This window comes from Belonocnema kinseyi, chromosome 9 (assembly GCF_010883055.1).
Source record: "Belonocnema kinseyi isolate 2016_QV_RU_SX_M_011 chromosome 9, B_treatae_v1, whole genome shotgun sequence".
In the NCBI taxonomy this organism is placed as follows: domain Eukaryota; kingdom Metazoa; phylum Arthropoda; class Insecta; order Hymenoptera; family Cynipidae; genus Belonocnema; species Belonocnema kinseyi.
Genome location: NC_046665.1, coordinates 10950501 through 10968745, shown reverse-complemented (window position 1 = coordinate 10968745; position 18245 = coordinate 10950501). Strand labels below are relative to the sequence as shown.

At 31.7% G+C, this 18245-nt stretch overlaps 2 protein-coding genes across 4 annotated transcripts in view; one reads left to right on the top strand and one right to left on the bottom strand.

Moving 5' to 3' along the window:
* Positions 1-9491, bottom strand: part of LOC117180165 (pseudouridylate synthase 7 homolog) — a 156334-nt gene extending 146843 nt beyond the window's left edge. Inside the window, exons 1-2 of one of the 3 annotated variants that reach the window (XM_033372517.1) lie at positions 9369-9491; positions 3560-3732 (exon numbers count right to left, since the gene is read on the bottom strand). The gene's annotated coding sequence lies outside the window, so the exon portion shown is untranslated. The remainder of the gene's footprint in view (positions 1-3559; positions 3733-9368) is intronic. The other 2 variants (XM_033372518.1, XM_033372519.1) reach the window with 2 other exon arrangements.
* On the top strand, positions 4083-4769 carry LOC117180418. Its single transcript, XM_033372917.1, has one exon. The coding sequence runs from the start codon at positions 4083-4085 to the stop codon at positions 4767-4769; it is 687 nt and encodes a 228-aa protein (XP_033228808.1).
* Positions 9492-18245: the final 8754 nt, after the last annotated feature.

Here is an 18245-nt window from a genome sequence, read left to right as displayed (position 1 = left end):
TTATGGATCCGCCATTGTTGTAACACATTGAAATGCCATAATCAGAGATGAGGTGGGAAATTTCCGACATAATGGAATAAGAGAATCTCAGAGATTGTGAAAAACATGCGCTGATAACTGCACCGTCTTGGTGGATGCCCCTAAGAGTAACTTTAAAATTGCACGTCGCGCGTCGGTAAATGATGAAAGTTAGCAATTTCTGAAATGATTTACCTTGGAAGTTTCTGCTTGAGGATTTACCATTAGCACTAACTCAAAAGTGCATAATTATTTACCGCCAGAGACCATTACTTTTATTTATTATATTTCCGCTTTTATTTATTTATTAAAAGTGCAGAATTAAGAGCCAGATTTTATTAATCAGAAACCAAATTTTTTTTTTATACGATAAAACATTTCTTTGAAAATAAAAAAACTACATACCCAGAAAGTATACGTATTAAATTTTTATAAATATACTCAAAAAATGAGTCAATGATTATATAATAAAAACAAAAAATTCTACTTTGCTTAAATAATTTATTTAATAATTAGAGAAAGGTAAAATAGTTTATTTTTCATTTATATATTTTTTTTAATTTGTTCGAAAATAAACTGATATTAATGATTTCATAAACAAAGCAAGAAAGGAAGATGACGCTTGTACATCTCTTAATAAAGAAAAATTAATTTTTATTTTGTTGACTTTTTAAAGCCGGCTTACTTTCCAAAATGAATCAGATTTTTGTGCTTGTCCAAATGCCTTTTTAGGTTATAATCTTGAAACCTTTTTATGTCTTTTTAAATATTCTCTTCAAATAAATTTAAAACTATGAAAAAATCATTGTTTTTCAGTCTTAAATAATCTATATTTTATTTGAAATCTTTCAACATATCAGCAAAAAATAAACTGAATACAGCCGCACAGAATGCGAATAGTCAGGTTTTCGACAACAATACATGTGAAATCTTGTATGATACAACTTTAAAGAAAAAGGATACCTTGTTTCTAGTTTCAAAGTATATGTGTAAAGGAAAACATTTCAAAACAATGAAAACGAACAAATTTAGAAGCTTGTGGAAAGATTGTAAGAAATGGAAGTAATGTATTCGAGGAAATTTTTTTTACTTTTTAAAGATTTTTCTAATTTTCAGAAAATTTGCGATCTGTTTGAATGATATTTATAAGTTTTTGAAGTGTTGAAGAAATTAAAAATATTTCAAAACTTAAAAGGATTTCCGAATATTTATAAAATATTTTTAGAGAACAAATTATGAAGAAACAATTACATTTTTGATTTAAAAAATATATTTTCAACTAGAAAGATAATTAAAAAATAAATAAAAAAGCAAAACAAGTAGTTAAAATTCCAACAAAAAACAAAGAATTCTCATAAAATATTACAATTCTCAATTAAAAAGATGAATTTATAACCTTAAAATTAGTTTTCTACCAAAAAACAACGGATTTGGAAAAAGTATATTTAAATTAATCATAATTAATAAAAAAAAGAAATAAATGAAGAATATAGATTAATATCACAGGCACACGAAAAAAGAAGGTCTTGTCCACCAGACGAGATAAAGATTTCTATACGTTTTTGGGGTCGCTGAATCCGAATCCCGGGTTGGTTTGACTCGGTCAGGTCGCATTTCGTTCCTTACCTCAAAAAAATTTTTAAGTTGGAACATTCATGAAAACACCCAGAAATCAAAGCGGTTATATGTTTTCAGGTTCGCTGAGTCCAAATTTAAAGGTTGCAGTTGTCATCGTCATAGTATCTGTCAAGAAAGCAGGATTTTGTGCTACAGACTGATAGCCATGCTCAAAGAATGACTAACAAGTTCTATGTACTGGAAGCTGAATACAAACATTTTATGTCGAGAACAGTTTTTAGTGTTTTAATGTTTTTAGGTTATAAATGTTTATAAATGGAATGCGACAAGTGTCAAATACACTACGTCCGCGACTATCAGATCTCGATACAATAAATCACATCATGGTTTATCATTATTTGTTGTCTCCCAAATCGGAACGACTGTGCCTTCATTAAATATCAATCGCAATTCATTTAATACTCCACAAGATATCTTTCTGACAGACGTGATGAATCGGGACGTTATACCACTCAACTGCCTTTTAGCGAAAATAAATTAAAATTAGGCGAATCTCGTAAGGCAGCTTTCAATCAATTTCATTCTCTAGAAAATAAGTTATCAAAAAATCCAGCACAATCCGTCCAATCTCAATATTTCTAGTGCATTCAGGGATATTTAAACAAGAGACACATGGTCGTAGTAAAAGACAACAAGCCTTTAGAACAGGAATTTATTCCACCGCATCATGCAATCGTAAAAACGATTAGCCTCACAACCAAGGTGCGCGTCGTTTTTAACCGCACTATCCCATCCTCATCAGGAGTTTCACTCAATGATTTTCTGATGGTCGGTCCAACAATTCAGGACGGCCTTTTTTCAATTTTCACACGATTTCGAACGTTTCCCTTTGCTCTCACTGCTGATATGGAGCAAATGTATCGGCAAATTCACTAACTTGAGGTTCATTGACCCTACCATAAAATCCTTTGGCGTGAAAACAAAAATGAACTCATCAAAATTTACACTTTGAATAGGGTAACTTTCGATACAGTCTATGCACCATTTCTTGCGATCCGCACGGTTCATCAATTAGCAGAAGATGAACGCGAAAAATATCCAGTCGCGGCCACGATTTTACAAAAAGATTTTTATGTCGACGATGCGTTAGCAGGAACAAATACATTTAAAGAAGCTCTTATGCTTCGAAATGAGTTGATAGAACTTTCAAGCAAAGGAGGTTTCAATCTTCACAAATGGGGCTCAAATGATCCCAGACTTATCACAGAGCTCAAAAATAAATCAAAATTCACGCATGTCATTAGATCCATTCGAAATAATTAAAACCTTAGGACTTTTTTCGAACCCACGCAAAAATTCAATTTTGTATACAGTCAACCTGACAGATTCGTCAAATCGAGTATCAAAGCGCTTCATTTTCTCATAAAACGCTAAACTTTTTGATCAATTAGGATTATTAGGTCCAGTTATTGTAACAACAAACATTTTTAACATAATCTTTGAAAAACTCAACTTTCCTGGGACGAGGAGGTTCCTTCAAATTTACACAAAACATGGACTGTGTATAGAAATGAACTGCCTCTTTTGAATGACATACAATTCAACCGGTGCATTAGCGTTCCAAATTCCGTCGAACTTCAAATTCATGGCTTTTGTGATGCCAGTGAAAAAGCATACGAACCTGTTTATATTTGCGCTCGACAGATAATCACGGAAAATATCACAAGTCGCTGATTTGTGCAAAATCTAGAGTCGCCCAATGAAACAAATTTCAATTCCCAAGCTAGAATTATGCGCTTCCTTTTTATTAGCAAATATTTTCACAAATACCTGTAAATCATTTAAATTAAAGTTAGACAAAATTCAATTGTGGCCCGATTTCACCATTATACTGCATTGGATAAACAGTCCTAAACGTTGAACACCTTGTAGTCAATAGCATGGCAGAAATTGAAACACTCACTGATCCACATGACTGGAGACATGTCGGCACACATGAAAATCCAGCAGACCTTATTTCAAGGGGTTAAACTCCATATGAATTTTTTGAGAACAAATTCCGGCAACATGGCCCTCAATGGCTCCGTCAAGATTACGACACTTGGCCTCAAATGTAGTTTTATCAGGGCGACAATCCTGAAAAACGCAGGAATCCTAAGATTATTTCTTGCAAAATCACAAATTCTAATTGGAATATTTTAGAAAAGTTTTCATCAGCATCATTTCTGGTCCATTATCAGAAGCTGAGCTCGATGCCTCACATATTTCAATTATGAAACTAGTACAATCAGCTGCATTTTCAAAGGAAATACGGTCGCTTTCGCAGGGTAAAAACATAGGATCAGACAGTAAATTGCTTTCTTTGAATCCCTTTCTGGATAACGGAATTCTCAAGGTAAGGGATCGCCTGGAAAATGAAAAATTCCAGAGAATAAAAAACATCCCATTTTATTACCCCGAAATCATCACCTTACTGCCATAAACTAATGGACGCAGGTTCTCAAGCTACTCTGTACGGAATTCGCGACAAATACTGGCCCATTGATGGTCGACTTGTTACACGTCAAATTATTCGACAATGTATCACATGTTTTCGAGCAAAGCCACGCGGTGTTAATTACATTATAGGAAATCTCCCTGAGAATCGATTGTTCTCACCTAGACCATTTCTTAATGTCGGGGTCGATTATTGTGGACCATTTTGGATTAAAGAAAAACGCCATAGGAACCGCGATAAAGTAAAAGCTTACGTTTCAATTTACGTCTGTTTGACAAGTAAAGCCGTTCATCTTGAGTTAGTTAGCGATTTATCAACGGAAGTATTCATCGGAAGTTTAAACAGGTTTTTCGCTCGTCGAGGTAAATCAGTATCAATTTCGTCAGATAACGCCACAAATTTTGTTGGTGCAAGTACTGAATTGAAAGAGCTCTATAATGCTATTAAACTCGCACAAAAGGATTCTACAGTGCAAAACTTCTTATCACACGAAAAAGTTACTTGGCAATTTATCCCCCCTCGGTCACCACATTTACAACAACAATTAGAACAATTAGAAACCTACGTAATAGAAATCGAAGCCATCCTTAACTCTTGTCTTCTTTCACCACTGTCTTCAGATCCTAATGATCTCCTTCCACTGACTCATGGTCATCTCTTGATTGGTAGTCCTTAAACCAGTTTTCCACAGACTGATCTACGTGATGTAACTGCCGAGCGATTATCATCTTGACAACTGGCTCTACAGATGAGACATCATTTTTGGTCTAGGTGGCAAAGGGAATATTTAAACCAGACGATCCGCTGTAGTAAGTCGCAAACTGCCACTCATCAAGACGACATCAAGATCGGAACTCTTGTCGTTCTACAGGCGAATAATCTTCTACCCATGCGTTAGAAGTTAGGTTGCATCGTGGAATTATATCCAGGGCAAGACAAGATTGTTCGCGTTGTATCAGTGCGAATGAACGCAGGCGTTTATAAACGCAGTTTGAAGCGATGGTATCAGCTTCCAATTTAGCATGTAAGAACGACATTATAACCAAATTTCTAAACTATGTAATTTATTGTAGTTTAGCTGCGCATTGCCTTTCATGCTTTAATCAAATGTTTAATTAGATACTCTATGGGATAATTTCGATCTACTTCATTATATTTGCGATTTAATTTTATTCCTTCATGAAATCGTCAGTTTTGAACGATGCTCGTTCAAGGGGGCCAGTTTGTGTTACGTCGTAAAATGTCCAAATATAAAATATTTCATCCTTTAAGAAATCTTAGGATAATCTTTTCTTGCCATTTATGTATCTTCAAATTGTTTAATTAATTCTCACAACAATGTAATTTATGTTTAGGGTTAGCAGCTGCATTTTAAGATATGACCAAGCTACCAAAATTGTCTAGGTCCAGATCCTAAGCTCTTAAAAGGTATCTCCAAGGACAACCTATCCTTTCTCAAAATGTCTTTCTTCGCCAATTTCAACTAGCAGATTTATTATGTCTACTTTACAATTTTGGGTTTTACTTAACCTGGATTTCACCCGGGTTGAGTCAGGTTTTCAGGTCCTGCCGCCCCGGTCGTTCCGACGTGGGTGTACACTTCGATTCCCACCACCTTTGTAACCAACTAATAGATGGTAAGCAATTTCAGGCCTACTATTTTGTACCTAGATTTCGGGAGACTTCAACTGTTCATCGAAACTGATCATTTTTGTACACGAAAATTCAAATATTTTCTTAAAAAGTCAACAATTGTGTTGAAAATACAATGTTTCCTTAAATGTTAGGAATTTTAACAATTTCCAATTGAATCATATATAAGGTGTTTTGTCAGAAATTAGTATCATTTCAGGGTCTGATACTTCAAATTGCGTTACTTCCATTTTTGAATGAAGTCTTAAATCTAGACAAATTTGACTGAATTTACTCAAACCAATTTTAAGGGACAACAATTATAATTATTCTTCTTTAAAGTCATCCAAATAATATTTTTGAACCATTTTATATATTTTATATTTAATTAAATACGTGGGCTTTGATTTCAATTTTAAATTCAATATTAAAAGGTTTAAAAGTCATGTATAATGGATGATAAAAATCAAATCAAAGATACAAGTAATTTCAGGAACGGACGGAATCATTCAGAATCTATTACCACAGGATATCCTGAGTCACATGTCTATCGATTTGAATTTCACTATACATATTGTTCGTCACTTGCCAAAATATTTTTTTTTCTTCTCTAAGTAATGCTCATTTCTTTTGAAATCAAGTTTATATGAATTATCATCTTATAGTTATTTAGATTTGTAATTCATGAAATTAAGAACGTGAAAATAGTAACTTTTTAGGTAACTTGAAGTTACCTTGTCTAGTAACTGAAGCTATAGCTACAGTTAAAACTTACTTAACTGTAAATAGTAACCTTTTTTTACCAATTAACGTAACTGCCATCGTGCAAATCGTATTTCTTAAGAGAGGAAATCAGTATGCTTCAGTATCGACTTATTCGAATTTCTAACTTCTACAAAACAAGTACGAGATTCTAGTATAAAGTTCAAACCCCAAAAGGTTTTGAACTTCAAAAGAACAAATGCTTCGAATCTTATCTGTTCTGTGATCTTCCCTGAGTACCGTTTCTGAAACTTAAGAGCAAACGTCGCAAAGTGCAAAATAACGGATTGTTCATTTCGGTACATTTGGCCTGCTCATGATTTGTTCGCAATCCTTGTTTTTTTTCTGAATGTACATCTGGGATGCTCCACGAGCATTTTAAGCCCAGAAACAAAAAAAAATCACTTGGGCCATTTTTGAGAAAACTCTATTTTTGATTTTTTTGAAGAAGTTAATCAACATATTTTGATCAAAATAAGTATAAAGTGGAACCTTATTGGCTCGAACCATTCAGTCTGGCATCCGAAAAAGGTCTGCAGGTGCTGAACATCCTACGAGAATTGAAACCCTTCAATATTTTGGAAAAATGGTGAAGAACGTGGAAAAAAATAATTTTTCTGAAAATCCCCTCACTGTGGTTTATCCTATATCCCAAGCACTTATGCAAGCATTAAAGTGCTTGAAATTTTCCGCAAAATGAAAACAAAAAGCGAAGGTTCTATCTCTAAAAGTTTGGGAGTTATTGTGATAAGAAGTCAATCTTAAGCGAATAATTTCAATGAAAAAATATATTTACATAGTTTTGGGGAAATAACTTATTTCCTATGCATATCTGGTAAAAACTTCTGAATAATTGTAATTGAAGAAGACTTGATTTTGAGTAGATCTAAAAAAAATATTGCTCTAGCTTCCATAGAACCAAAATTATGGCCTTTTGAATATGACTTCTTTTTTATGAAATTTTTCTTTAACATCAATTTTATAAAGAAAATTTCGCGTTTTTCAAAAGAACTCATTTCGTCAGCAATTGAGGTTAAAGATGCCAGAAACTTTCTCCTGAATTGCTCGGGAAATTAATTCTTTTGAACCCGGTTACGCATTAGATATACACAGAGGACCCTATTACAAACCGGGTAGGAATAGAGTACAAACCTGGCAAAAGTTTCGGACAGGAATTAATTTCGTATTATTCCACAATCTGTGTCCGAACCAACACGAATAAATCCAACAAATTATCAATCCGAATGTGTCCGAACTCAGAATTATATATACTGAACTTGTAATCCAAATAAGTTCAAGTTCGGATTGAATTAGATTCTTTCAGATTGAAAATCTATTTAGGTCAAACCGAGTTCGCATGTATTCCGATTGGAAATTTTGTTCGGATTGAGATTTGGATTGGTTCCACATTTTAAGCACGGTCGGTTTTGATCAAAAATAGCGTGGGCCACTACAGTGAGAAATAGTGAGCGCGATGATTGCTGGCTTTAACAGTACTGATTACTGGGGAACATTTTTTTTCGGTAAACGCGATTTCTTTCCTATCAACACAGGAAAGAAAACGGTCTTCACCGTAATTATTAAGTTCCCCACCGAACTTGCTACGGTGAATAACCGTCATCAGTTTGACAGTAAAAATTACTGTTATCGAGAGCAATGTTTACGTTGGTCCATCGTAGTGACCGACAGGTCTTATTCTGCTCATGGCTTCAAAATCGAGATTTATGTTTTGTATTGCAATTAGTAATTCGAAATTAGGTTCTTTTACTTTTACCACTTATTTTAATAACCATCGGTGTTTTCGCACATTGGTTTGTGTTTGGGTTTCATGCAATGTTAAGTTTTTTCTCGATTCTTTGTATAAGAACATCGCCAAAAATGCAAATAGACTTGTTGAATTATAAAATTTTAAAAATGTTTTTTATGTAATAATCAAGTGTCATGAAATTATGCCAGTGAATAAAAACTTGTTTCATTAATTTTTGCCGCAGGAATAAGTAAGTTTGAGTAAGTTAAATGCAAATATTTATAAAACTATTTGCAGTTTTAATCATATTAAAAATTTTTCTTGAGCATCTGACATTAAAAATATTAATTTCCTGCATTTTAATTGGATTTATGATAAATTGTATTAAAAACATCCAATCTAGTTAACAAAAAAATATTTATTTTTGTAATGTTGACATTAGTGTATCAATATTCAGAATTTTTATAATTGCGGCCAATGTCAGCTCTTGCTACCGGAATCTAGCAGAACTAGTAAGGAGAGCCCAAACAGAGATTCAGATTATTCACAGCAGTCAGTCCGGTCAACGAAAACGGACTTTCGACGGTGGCCCAGCGTAAAGATTGCCGTTAGCAACAATAATGACAGCAGTCATGATTACTGCGGTTATCCACAGCAATGAGCACGATGGATCTCGTTGTGACTACTGTATCGACAGCAATTTCTGCAGAAGGGCATGTGATACATAGAAAATTGTCGATTTTACCAGTTTTAGGTTCCGACGGCTTTTTTTCTTTAATAATCAATATTTTGTATTAAAAATTTGGGACATGATAGCGACCATGCTAACGGACGTCCCCACACACTTTTTTTTGGTTTAAAAAAAGCCGGGGGAACCTAAAACTGGTAAAATCGACAACTTTGTAAGTATCACATGCCCTTAATTATTTCAGTTGAAAATACACATTTCAGCATTTTTTTTTACAAGCAACACATAATGAATAAACTAATTTCAAGAAATATTTATAAAAAAGTATTATAGGAAATGAAGGGAAAATATATCTAAAAGAACATATACAAATAATTTGAATTATTAAACAAAAAACTTAATGTTTCATATAAATTAAAATATTTGGTTCTGTTTTTGATATCTACCAAAAAGTTCAATGTCCAAAAAATATATTGATGAAATAATCTGTAAACATGGATCAATGCCGTTAAACCCAATCGTTAAATATAACGCGGCACCCGACGAAAACTTTCACTTCTACGGTTGTTTTATTGCGGTGTTGGTACCATGAAACAGTTTCCCAATCTTGGGAACTTTTTAAACTGCGCTTGCGTCGCGCCGTCAAACCGATTGGTTACTGTTAGTGGGCTGATATTGAATTATATAAATATTCAGATTTAATATTTATAATAAAGAATGTTTTAGAATTGTCCTAATCCTAAAATAAGCTTTCGGAATGACAAAAACAAAAAATTAGATTTTAATGGAAAAGAGGTTATGAATTCTGCGTTCAAAAAAATACATCTTTTTTGTTTTTCCCAATGATTAATCTCGTCTCTTTCGAGTTTTAAAATTAAGTTTTTGTTTATTTCCGACAATTTAACTTAAAATAAAATCACTAAAATTTCCAAAAATGAATTAGGAATGATCATTTACTGCCCTGATAAATGTTATATTATACGTTTTTTTAATAACTTGAAAAAGACCTGAATTACTGTTACTAATTAATTATTGTATAAATATTATAAAATATATAATATTGTATACAAATAATGAAATTAAATTTATACTATTGAAACTAATATTTTTTGCTTGAAACTAAAAGTTCTTATTACCTTTTTATTATATATCGAAACATTTAAAATGCTGAATTAAAGAAAAAATCTGTTTTTTCTGAATTTTATTATTTATTTTTCATCTGTTATTATTTATTTTCCATCTGTTACTCAAAAATTTTAATTTAGGATCAAGACATTACTTTGAATTCATTTTCCAATCATAATTTATCATAAATTTTAAATCTGAATATTTATATAATTCAAAATCAGCGCGCTCATAGTGACTAATCGGGTGGTCGGCGCGACGCAAGCGCAGTTTAAAAAGCTCCCAAGATTAGGACACTGCCATGAAAGTATGATCCAAGCTACGGTGTTCCCATCTACCCGTCGCTACCCTGCTGTAGCATCAATTGACAACAGCCACTTGGAGCGCTGTAAGCAACTCTCAGTAGGCCCCTCGAGGCGCACTAATGGTTACTTAGTTCGGACAAGAACATGGACATAGGAAACAAGGGACTAGGCATGCCATTGCGGGGGGTGATGCAATGCGGGGGGAGGTCCGCCACCTTTTGATGTCCCGCGACAAACATGGCAGCGCCCACATGTTTATATTTGTATGCACAGTTTGTCGGCAAAAATGTTGGTGCGCATAATCAAATGGCACATCGTAAGATGACGGCTCACGCCACTCATAGAACTCTCCCCCCTCCCGTGGATTCAACCCTGCTCAACCAAGTTAGGATGGCATGCGTAGTCCCGTGTTTCCTATGTCCATGGACAAGAACCATTTGGATTGAAAGTAAATTGCCAATTAAAACATTTTTACATTTATAGTTATAACTTTGCAAAACATGGTTATTTCAATAAATACCACAAATAAAAGTCAATGAATAATTTATATTACGGTTTCATATATTTCCCAATATTTCTAAAATTATTACTTCTAATTTTCATTCTATATACTGTCTATATATAGTTCTTTAATATTATTTATTTTTATTTTTGTGGTCTGCAATTTCTATGGATTTTTTAGACTTTTATAAAAATATAATTATAATTCCAAGTGATATGAAAATTGTTCTTTCGGTTTTTAAATGTTAAGACGGCAGTTCCAAGCCAGATTACGTTTCGCATTGGCAAACAAAATTAGACGAACAGAATTTTACTGGCGTATTCATAAAAAATATCATGTTCCATAAAATATATTTTAAAATAAACTTTAAATTATTATAATTATTACAGCTTACTCGAAATATATATAATTTAAATTATTTTTTAAGTTTTTCAGAACTTTTAAATACATTTATGATGATTCCCATTTTGTCGTAAATTTTATGTAAAATTCTTTTTAAAAATGCCTCAAAATCTTCCAGATTTTGTTACAATCTTATAAATCTTTTAAAATTTTTGAAATATTTTCGACACTGTAAACTTCCCGAAATAATAAAATGCTGAAGCCTGAAAATCCCGAATTTAAAAATTCTAGAATAATGAAATTCTGGACAGTTTACAATATTATCGAATTTGAAAATTCCCAAATAATAAAACTCCAGGCCGAATGATGCCTAATGATAAAATATACTAACTAGAAAATTCCCGGATTGCAGAAATTGAGAAAACAGTTTTGTGATCAATATTATTTATTTATTAAAAATACAATAATCAAATATTTTTACTTTAGAAATTTTGTTGAAAGTTTAATTTTTTTAAATTAATGTTTTAATTTAAAATAACAATAAGTCTTTAAAAATGGGATACAAACATAAATTTTAAACACGGAAACTTCAAATAAAACAAACTTTGCAGGATTCAATGCAGGCTGATTTAACGCGACTTTTATTTTTATTTTTTTAAATAATAATTTTATTTTTGCGAACATTTTCTGTAATGTACAGAAATACAATGCACATCTTAAATAAATTTTTTTATACAAAAATACATTTGTTTAATTATTGATATTTATTATTCAAACAATAATTTTCAGAAACTTTAAACATTAAAAAAGTTTTTTCTTTGGTATAAGTATTTTATTATTCTATTAAAAAAATATTTGTTAACAAACAATTTTTTAATTGTCCCAATGAGGAAGCTGTCTAGCCCGGATATTGTAGAATTCGGAAATTTTCTGTCGGCAATTCTTAAATTCTGTAAGATTGTAAATTCTCGAGAATTTTCCAATTCGGAACTTTTATATTTCGACAATGTTATAATTTCGGAATTTTTACAGTGATGTGAGAATTTTATTTTTCAGAAAAAGCGACTGAAAAATCCCGAAAAATAAAATTCCCGACACTGTAAAATTCGTAAATTTAAAGATAACCAAAGAATAAAATTCCCGAAATTATAAAATTCGAATTGGATAATTCACGAACAATTAAATAAATAAAATTCCGGACAATAAGATATTACCGAATTTGAAAAATCCTTAAAGAAAATGGCTAAATCATAAAATATCCGAACTAGAAAATTCATGAATTTAAACAATTCAAAAAATTGTTTGTTAAATATTATTTATTTATTAAAAATACAATAATCGTATATATATTTCTGTATGAAAAATTTTGTTTGAAAATGTGGATAGTTTTTGCAAAAATATTAAAAAGTTCTGAAAAATCGAATTTTTTATTAATAAAAAAACAATAAAAATAAATTTTAATATAAATCGTTGTTCAATTGAATCCTACAAAGTTTGTTTCAAAAATTTTCTTATGTAGGCACGAAGAAAATTTAGGCAGAACATTTTTTTATTTGAAAGCGCACGTGTTTCTAAATGTATTTTTAAATACAATTTTTATAAAATTATTATTCAGGTGCCGGAGATTTCATTTTTTGGGTTATTTCGTTCATCCCTTTCGGGATTTTTTTAGCGGTGCTATATTTTTATACCTCCTCTTAAAATTATGTAATTTTTCAAAATAAAAAGTCAACATTTCAAAAAATTTTTAAATCATCAAAAGTATCAATCCTCTTTTAAATTATTTTAAACCTTTTTAAATTATTTACAAATTTTTTTCGGAACTTTTAAATTGTCTTTTGGACTGATTGCCATTTTTTCTAACATTTTTGTAAAATCCTGTTCTTTAAGAATCCAAATGAAATACTTTTACCTTGGTAATACAGATATCAAATAAAACAATTATAATTGTAACATTAAAAGTTTATATTTGTTACTCTGTAATTGTGACAATTCTTTTTCAAATTGTTTACTATTAACATTTTTTTTTTAATTTTCAAACTAAATAGATTAAAAATGGAATATTTTATGCTGATATAATACTTCAAAAAGATTTTAAAATTGAATAATAAAGGCGTTCATTTAAGAAGCCATTTATTCGAACGTTTACACATGTGTCACTACTAAGGCTTTCGAATTAAATTAGTTCAAATTTTAACGTTCAAATATGTAAATTATATCATTTTGAACAGATCTAGAATCATCTTGTAAAATCAATCACTGTTTAATTTTCAATACTCGAACTGCAGTTAAATTTTCAAATTTACTTTCTTTTCCCGATTTGTCCCGGTCGCGAGTATAGCTCAATATTTAGAACAACTTTCATTTTTTTGAAATAGTAATTTTTCGGTTCTAACTTACGGGACAATCATTTTATTCTTTGAGAGATGTTTTACAAATCTTGTTGATAATTTTCACATTCTCATCCAAAATGAGAAGGTATTCGTTTTTTATGAAAAATGACTTTTTCGGATTTTATCAAATGTCGACGTTCTGAGGCCCCTTGAGTCAGAAAAACAAGTTTTTACGTCGGGGTCTGTTTGTCTGTCCGGCGTCGTCTTTGTCGTCTGTATACCGGATAACTTTTGAAAGACTGGTCGGGTTAAATTGTACTTTGACTTTGATAACTTTTTTTGATAAAATCAAACTTGCCAAAGTCAAAGGATTTTCAAAATTCAAAAAACCAAACGAAAATGGACATCTGAAGCAAAAAAATCTTGATATGGAAATAAGTCAAGAGGCGAAAAACTCTACTTTTTCAAGGCCCCATGATTATTTTATCACATTCTCGTCCATAATGAGAAGAGTTTTATGCGAAAAATGACTTTCGCGAATTTCATGAAATTTCGACGTTTTGAGGCTCCATGAGTCAGAAAAACAAGTTTTTTCGTCGGTATCTATGTGTTTCTATAGCGTCTACGTCATCGTTGTTATTGATGTTGTGGTTGTCTGTATATCGGATAACTTTCGAAAAAATAGTGGGATTGGATTGTGCTTTGATGCACAGTTTTTTCATTTTAAGAATTGTATGTAAAAATTGTACTATTTTTATTTTTATAAAAAATATTTTTCTTCAATTAAATTGTTACAATAAAAGTGTTGCGAAGATATTTTTGAAAAATCTTTCGGGGAATAAAATTAGTATTTATAGGTCGACAAAGGTTTGTTTTCTTGACCAAATTTAGCTTTCGTCTAAATTTTTCCAGTTGTTTTTACTATAGTATAATTTCCGTTTGTATCTCGGGCGAAGAAACCCATTCTATTGTTTGACCAATAATCTTTGTGAGTCAATATTTTTCATAGAAAATTACCCTGAGTGGTCTTAAATTATAATTTTATAAAGTGAAAAAACCACATTTCAATGTTTTCTATGAAAAACACAATCCCTGAGTGACAGAACAAAATCGGAAGCAATAAGAGTAAATTTATTCAGGAACAAGATTTTTGAAAAAGAATGACCTTGAGTGAACCTTTAATATATATTTGTTAATTTTTACCAAAATCACGCGTTATTTTCTTGACAACAAAAAATAATAATAATAATTTGTGGGGGTGACAGATGATCAAAAAATTAATGAAACTTGAAGTTGTACGATTTTAATTTGTAACTTAGTTCAATATAGTGATCGAACCTCTATAAATTTGAAACTAGTCTATACTTTTTCATGTTTGCGCTACAATTATTCAATTTTAGAAGTTATAAATTACAATCGTGAAAAACAAATAAAATGTTTTAATTGATTTAAATTCAAAACAAGAAACCTTGATATAATTCAATCTAAATGCAGCTGCAAACATTTAATTTAAAATGCGTTGAATTCCAGGTATATTTTAAAAAGAAAACTGAAAGCAAAGCATCGACTTTCAAAAGAAGCGAAAGAAAGTGACTCGCTGGATTGCAAATGAACATGGAAAATGGTGTATTTTCGCATTTTTAAATTTTAAATTTAAATTTTTTCGTGTTGTAACAATTTCGAATCCCAGAATATTATTTGTGACTTAACCTATAACTTAGGTCAAAAGTGACTTTTGACTTTTTGACTTAAGTCAAAAAAGCCTACCCAATTTTTTCAAATTTCAATCACTTATTTTCTAAGAAAAAATCACCCCTGTTTGCCAGTAACTGAAATGGATTAGAAAAAAATCTCTGAGACCCAAGAATAAAAATTGGATGTACAGCGAATTTTAAAATGTTTAATTTTTATTATCTTAAACTTTGTGATATCAAAAATTTACATTCTTTTTTTTTATTAATACTTTAGGAAAAAATCAACAAGACCGTGCGCTGAAATTATAATTAGAGCAAATTTTCTGTAATTCTATGGGGACGGCTGAAATATCCCGAAAAATAAAATTCCCAACTCGGTAAAACTCTCCGTCTCGAATAATACAATTCCAAAACTAATAAAATTCCTGAACAGTTTGTAATATTAACGAATTTGAAAATTCTCAAATAAAATTGTTTCTTAATCAATATTAATTATTTATTAAAAATACGAGAATAAAATATTGGTATCAAATAAATTTTTGTTTAGTATTTAAAGTGTTAAAAATTATTGTTTGAATATAAAATTAAAATTGTACAGAAATTTTTACCGACAAAGTAATATATAACACTACGTGTTTTTTAATAAACATTTGGATTTTTCGGAAGAACTTTTGTGATTTAAAAAATACTATATACATTTTCAACAAAAATATCTTATCCAGAAATATATTTTGTTTTAATTATTGTTATTTTAAATTTAAACAATAATGTATTATAATTATATTCAATTTTCCTAATATTAAATTACTGGTTTCGATGTATTTTTATGGCTAACTAGTTACAGCTATTCCTGCTTATTCCTGCTATTCCTTTTATATTCATAAAAAAGTATTAAGTGTTTAATGAATTTTTGTAATTTTGCTATACGTAACAATGGAAAAACAGGCTCACCTGATCGGAGTACCCTCTATTGGATTTATCTGAACTACGATACCCTTCGGATGCTAAAATAACAACTACTACATGCGATGCATAGGGCTGCTTAAACCCGAAAAGGCGGCCTTAATGAAGGTAGACTTGAGCATTATATTAAGTTGGGACTATGAATGCGACCCCAGGTGGCGCTGGTCCTGCATTTGGCCACAAACTGGTCGCCAGATAGCCGAAAAGGCATTAAAGTGAAGGAGACAGAGAGCGGAAAATTAAAAGAAAAGTACCCACTATCTCTTTCACTCTTATGATTTTTCTGCTGGCTGACGGTCAGCCGACAGGCGTGTAAATACACCATAAAGAATTGCGTTGCATATTGCGTCAAAGCAGTAGACATTTCAGCCAATCACAGTGTTTCTGTGAATAACTAGGAGAATATTATTGGCAGAAATATCTAGTGAATTGACGCATTACGCAAAACGCAACGGAATTCTGCAATCATAGGACGCCACCCTTAGGCCTTACCACGGTCGTATAAACAGGTCTAGAATCTCCGGTGGTACGGGCATTGGAATGATGACTCGCGTTTTGAACATGATCTGTGTTTCGATAAGCTACCACCAAGTGTGGAGCGCAACGGTCGGAGGGTATAGGGTCAAAGCGAAACTAAACTATAAGTGTGTTACTTTCGTTACGACTTTTAGACTGATTTACAATTTAAAAAGTGGAATTCCGATATGCATACAAAATCACGCTGCATTTTTCGTATTTTAATTGAAATTGAATGAAGCCTAATAATTGGAAACAATTATTGTTCAACGAAACTCATTTTTTAAGAGATGAATTATCCAACCTTTGTTCCGATTTCCAGGCTCATTTAAAACTAAAAAATTTGAATGTCATTATGAATTTAAAAACGTGTCAAATTTTTAGTCTTTAAATTAACGAATTGAATATAATATAACAATTCGATATAAATATTGTTTAATGAAGCTTAATTTTTAACAGTCGTACTTTTTAAAGATAATTATTTTTATTTTTATATTTTTAAAGTAATTCGTCAAATTACTAGACATCCCAGCCAATCACAGTGTTTCTCTGAATAACTAGGAGAATATTATTGGTTGAAATGTCTAGTGAATTGACGCATTACGCAAAACGCAATGGAATTCTGCAATCATGGGATGCCACCCCAATTTATATGCTGAAAAATGCGCTAAAGTCTTAGTATTTTAATTATAAATGAATCAAGCAGATTATTCATGCAAATAAACATTACATAATGATGCTCACATTTAAACAGTTTCGCGAAAATGTCACTAGGGATGTGTTGAACTATAAATTAGATTTAATTGTAAGTTATATTTTCTTCTGTTAAAACTTGTATCGGGATTTTTTATAATTTTTTTCATGGATTTTTCACGATTTTAACGTGCTATTAATCGAAATTGATTATGTTATGCGGATGTAAATAAACCACATACCCTCCGATCATCGCGCTCCACCACCGATAGTCACTTTGAGAAACAGCGTTTCCGTCAAAACGCGAGTCATCCCCACCCCTGGAGATTCTTGAACTGTTTATACGACCTTGAGCTTTACTAAGCCACCCGATTATATTCTAGCCAGTCGCATTTTTTTAAATTATAAAATACACAAGAGCAGCATATGCAAGAGCAGGTGCACTAACTCATGGATGCTTCTTAGTTTCTCTGCCCGACAGGGATGGCGCTGAAACACAGATTCATTTTTTCCCACGTAGTTGCCGACCCTGCTGGACAGGCCTGGGCTGCCATTTGAGGCTTGGATCACGGTGTGCCGGCTCCCATGTATTTCGAGAGGGTACTTAGGGTAAGGTCAAAGATATTATAAACGTAGATGCGGTGCGGGCTTAGTTGCCCGCCATAAATGTAGACGGCGCGTCCGGCGAAAAAAGTCACTTCCCCTCTACCCACCGCTCCCCGTAGAAAGCCAACATCGATATAGTTTCCCAAGAGGCACTTGGAGCGCTGTAAGCAGCTCTCGGTACACCGATGGTAAACTTAGCTTGGAAAAGAACCATTGAAATTAAAATTAAATTGCCAATTAATGC

Coding starts and splice junctions, on each gene's coding strand:
- LOC117180418 (XM_033372917.1), top strand. CDS start 4,083: ATGGACGCAGGTTCTCAAGCTACTCTGTACGGAATTCGCGACAAATAC.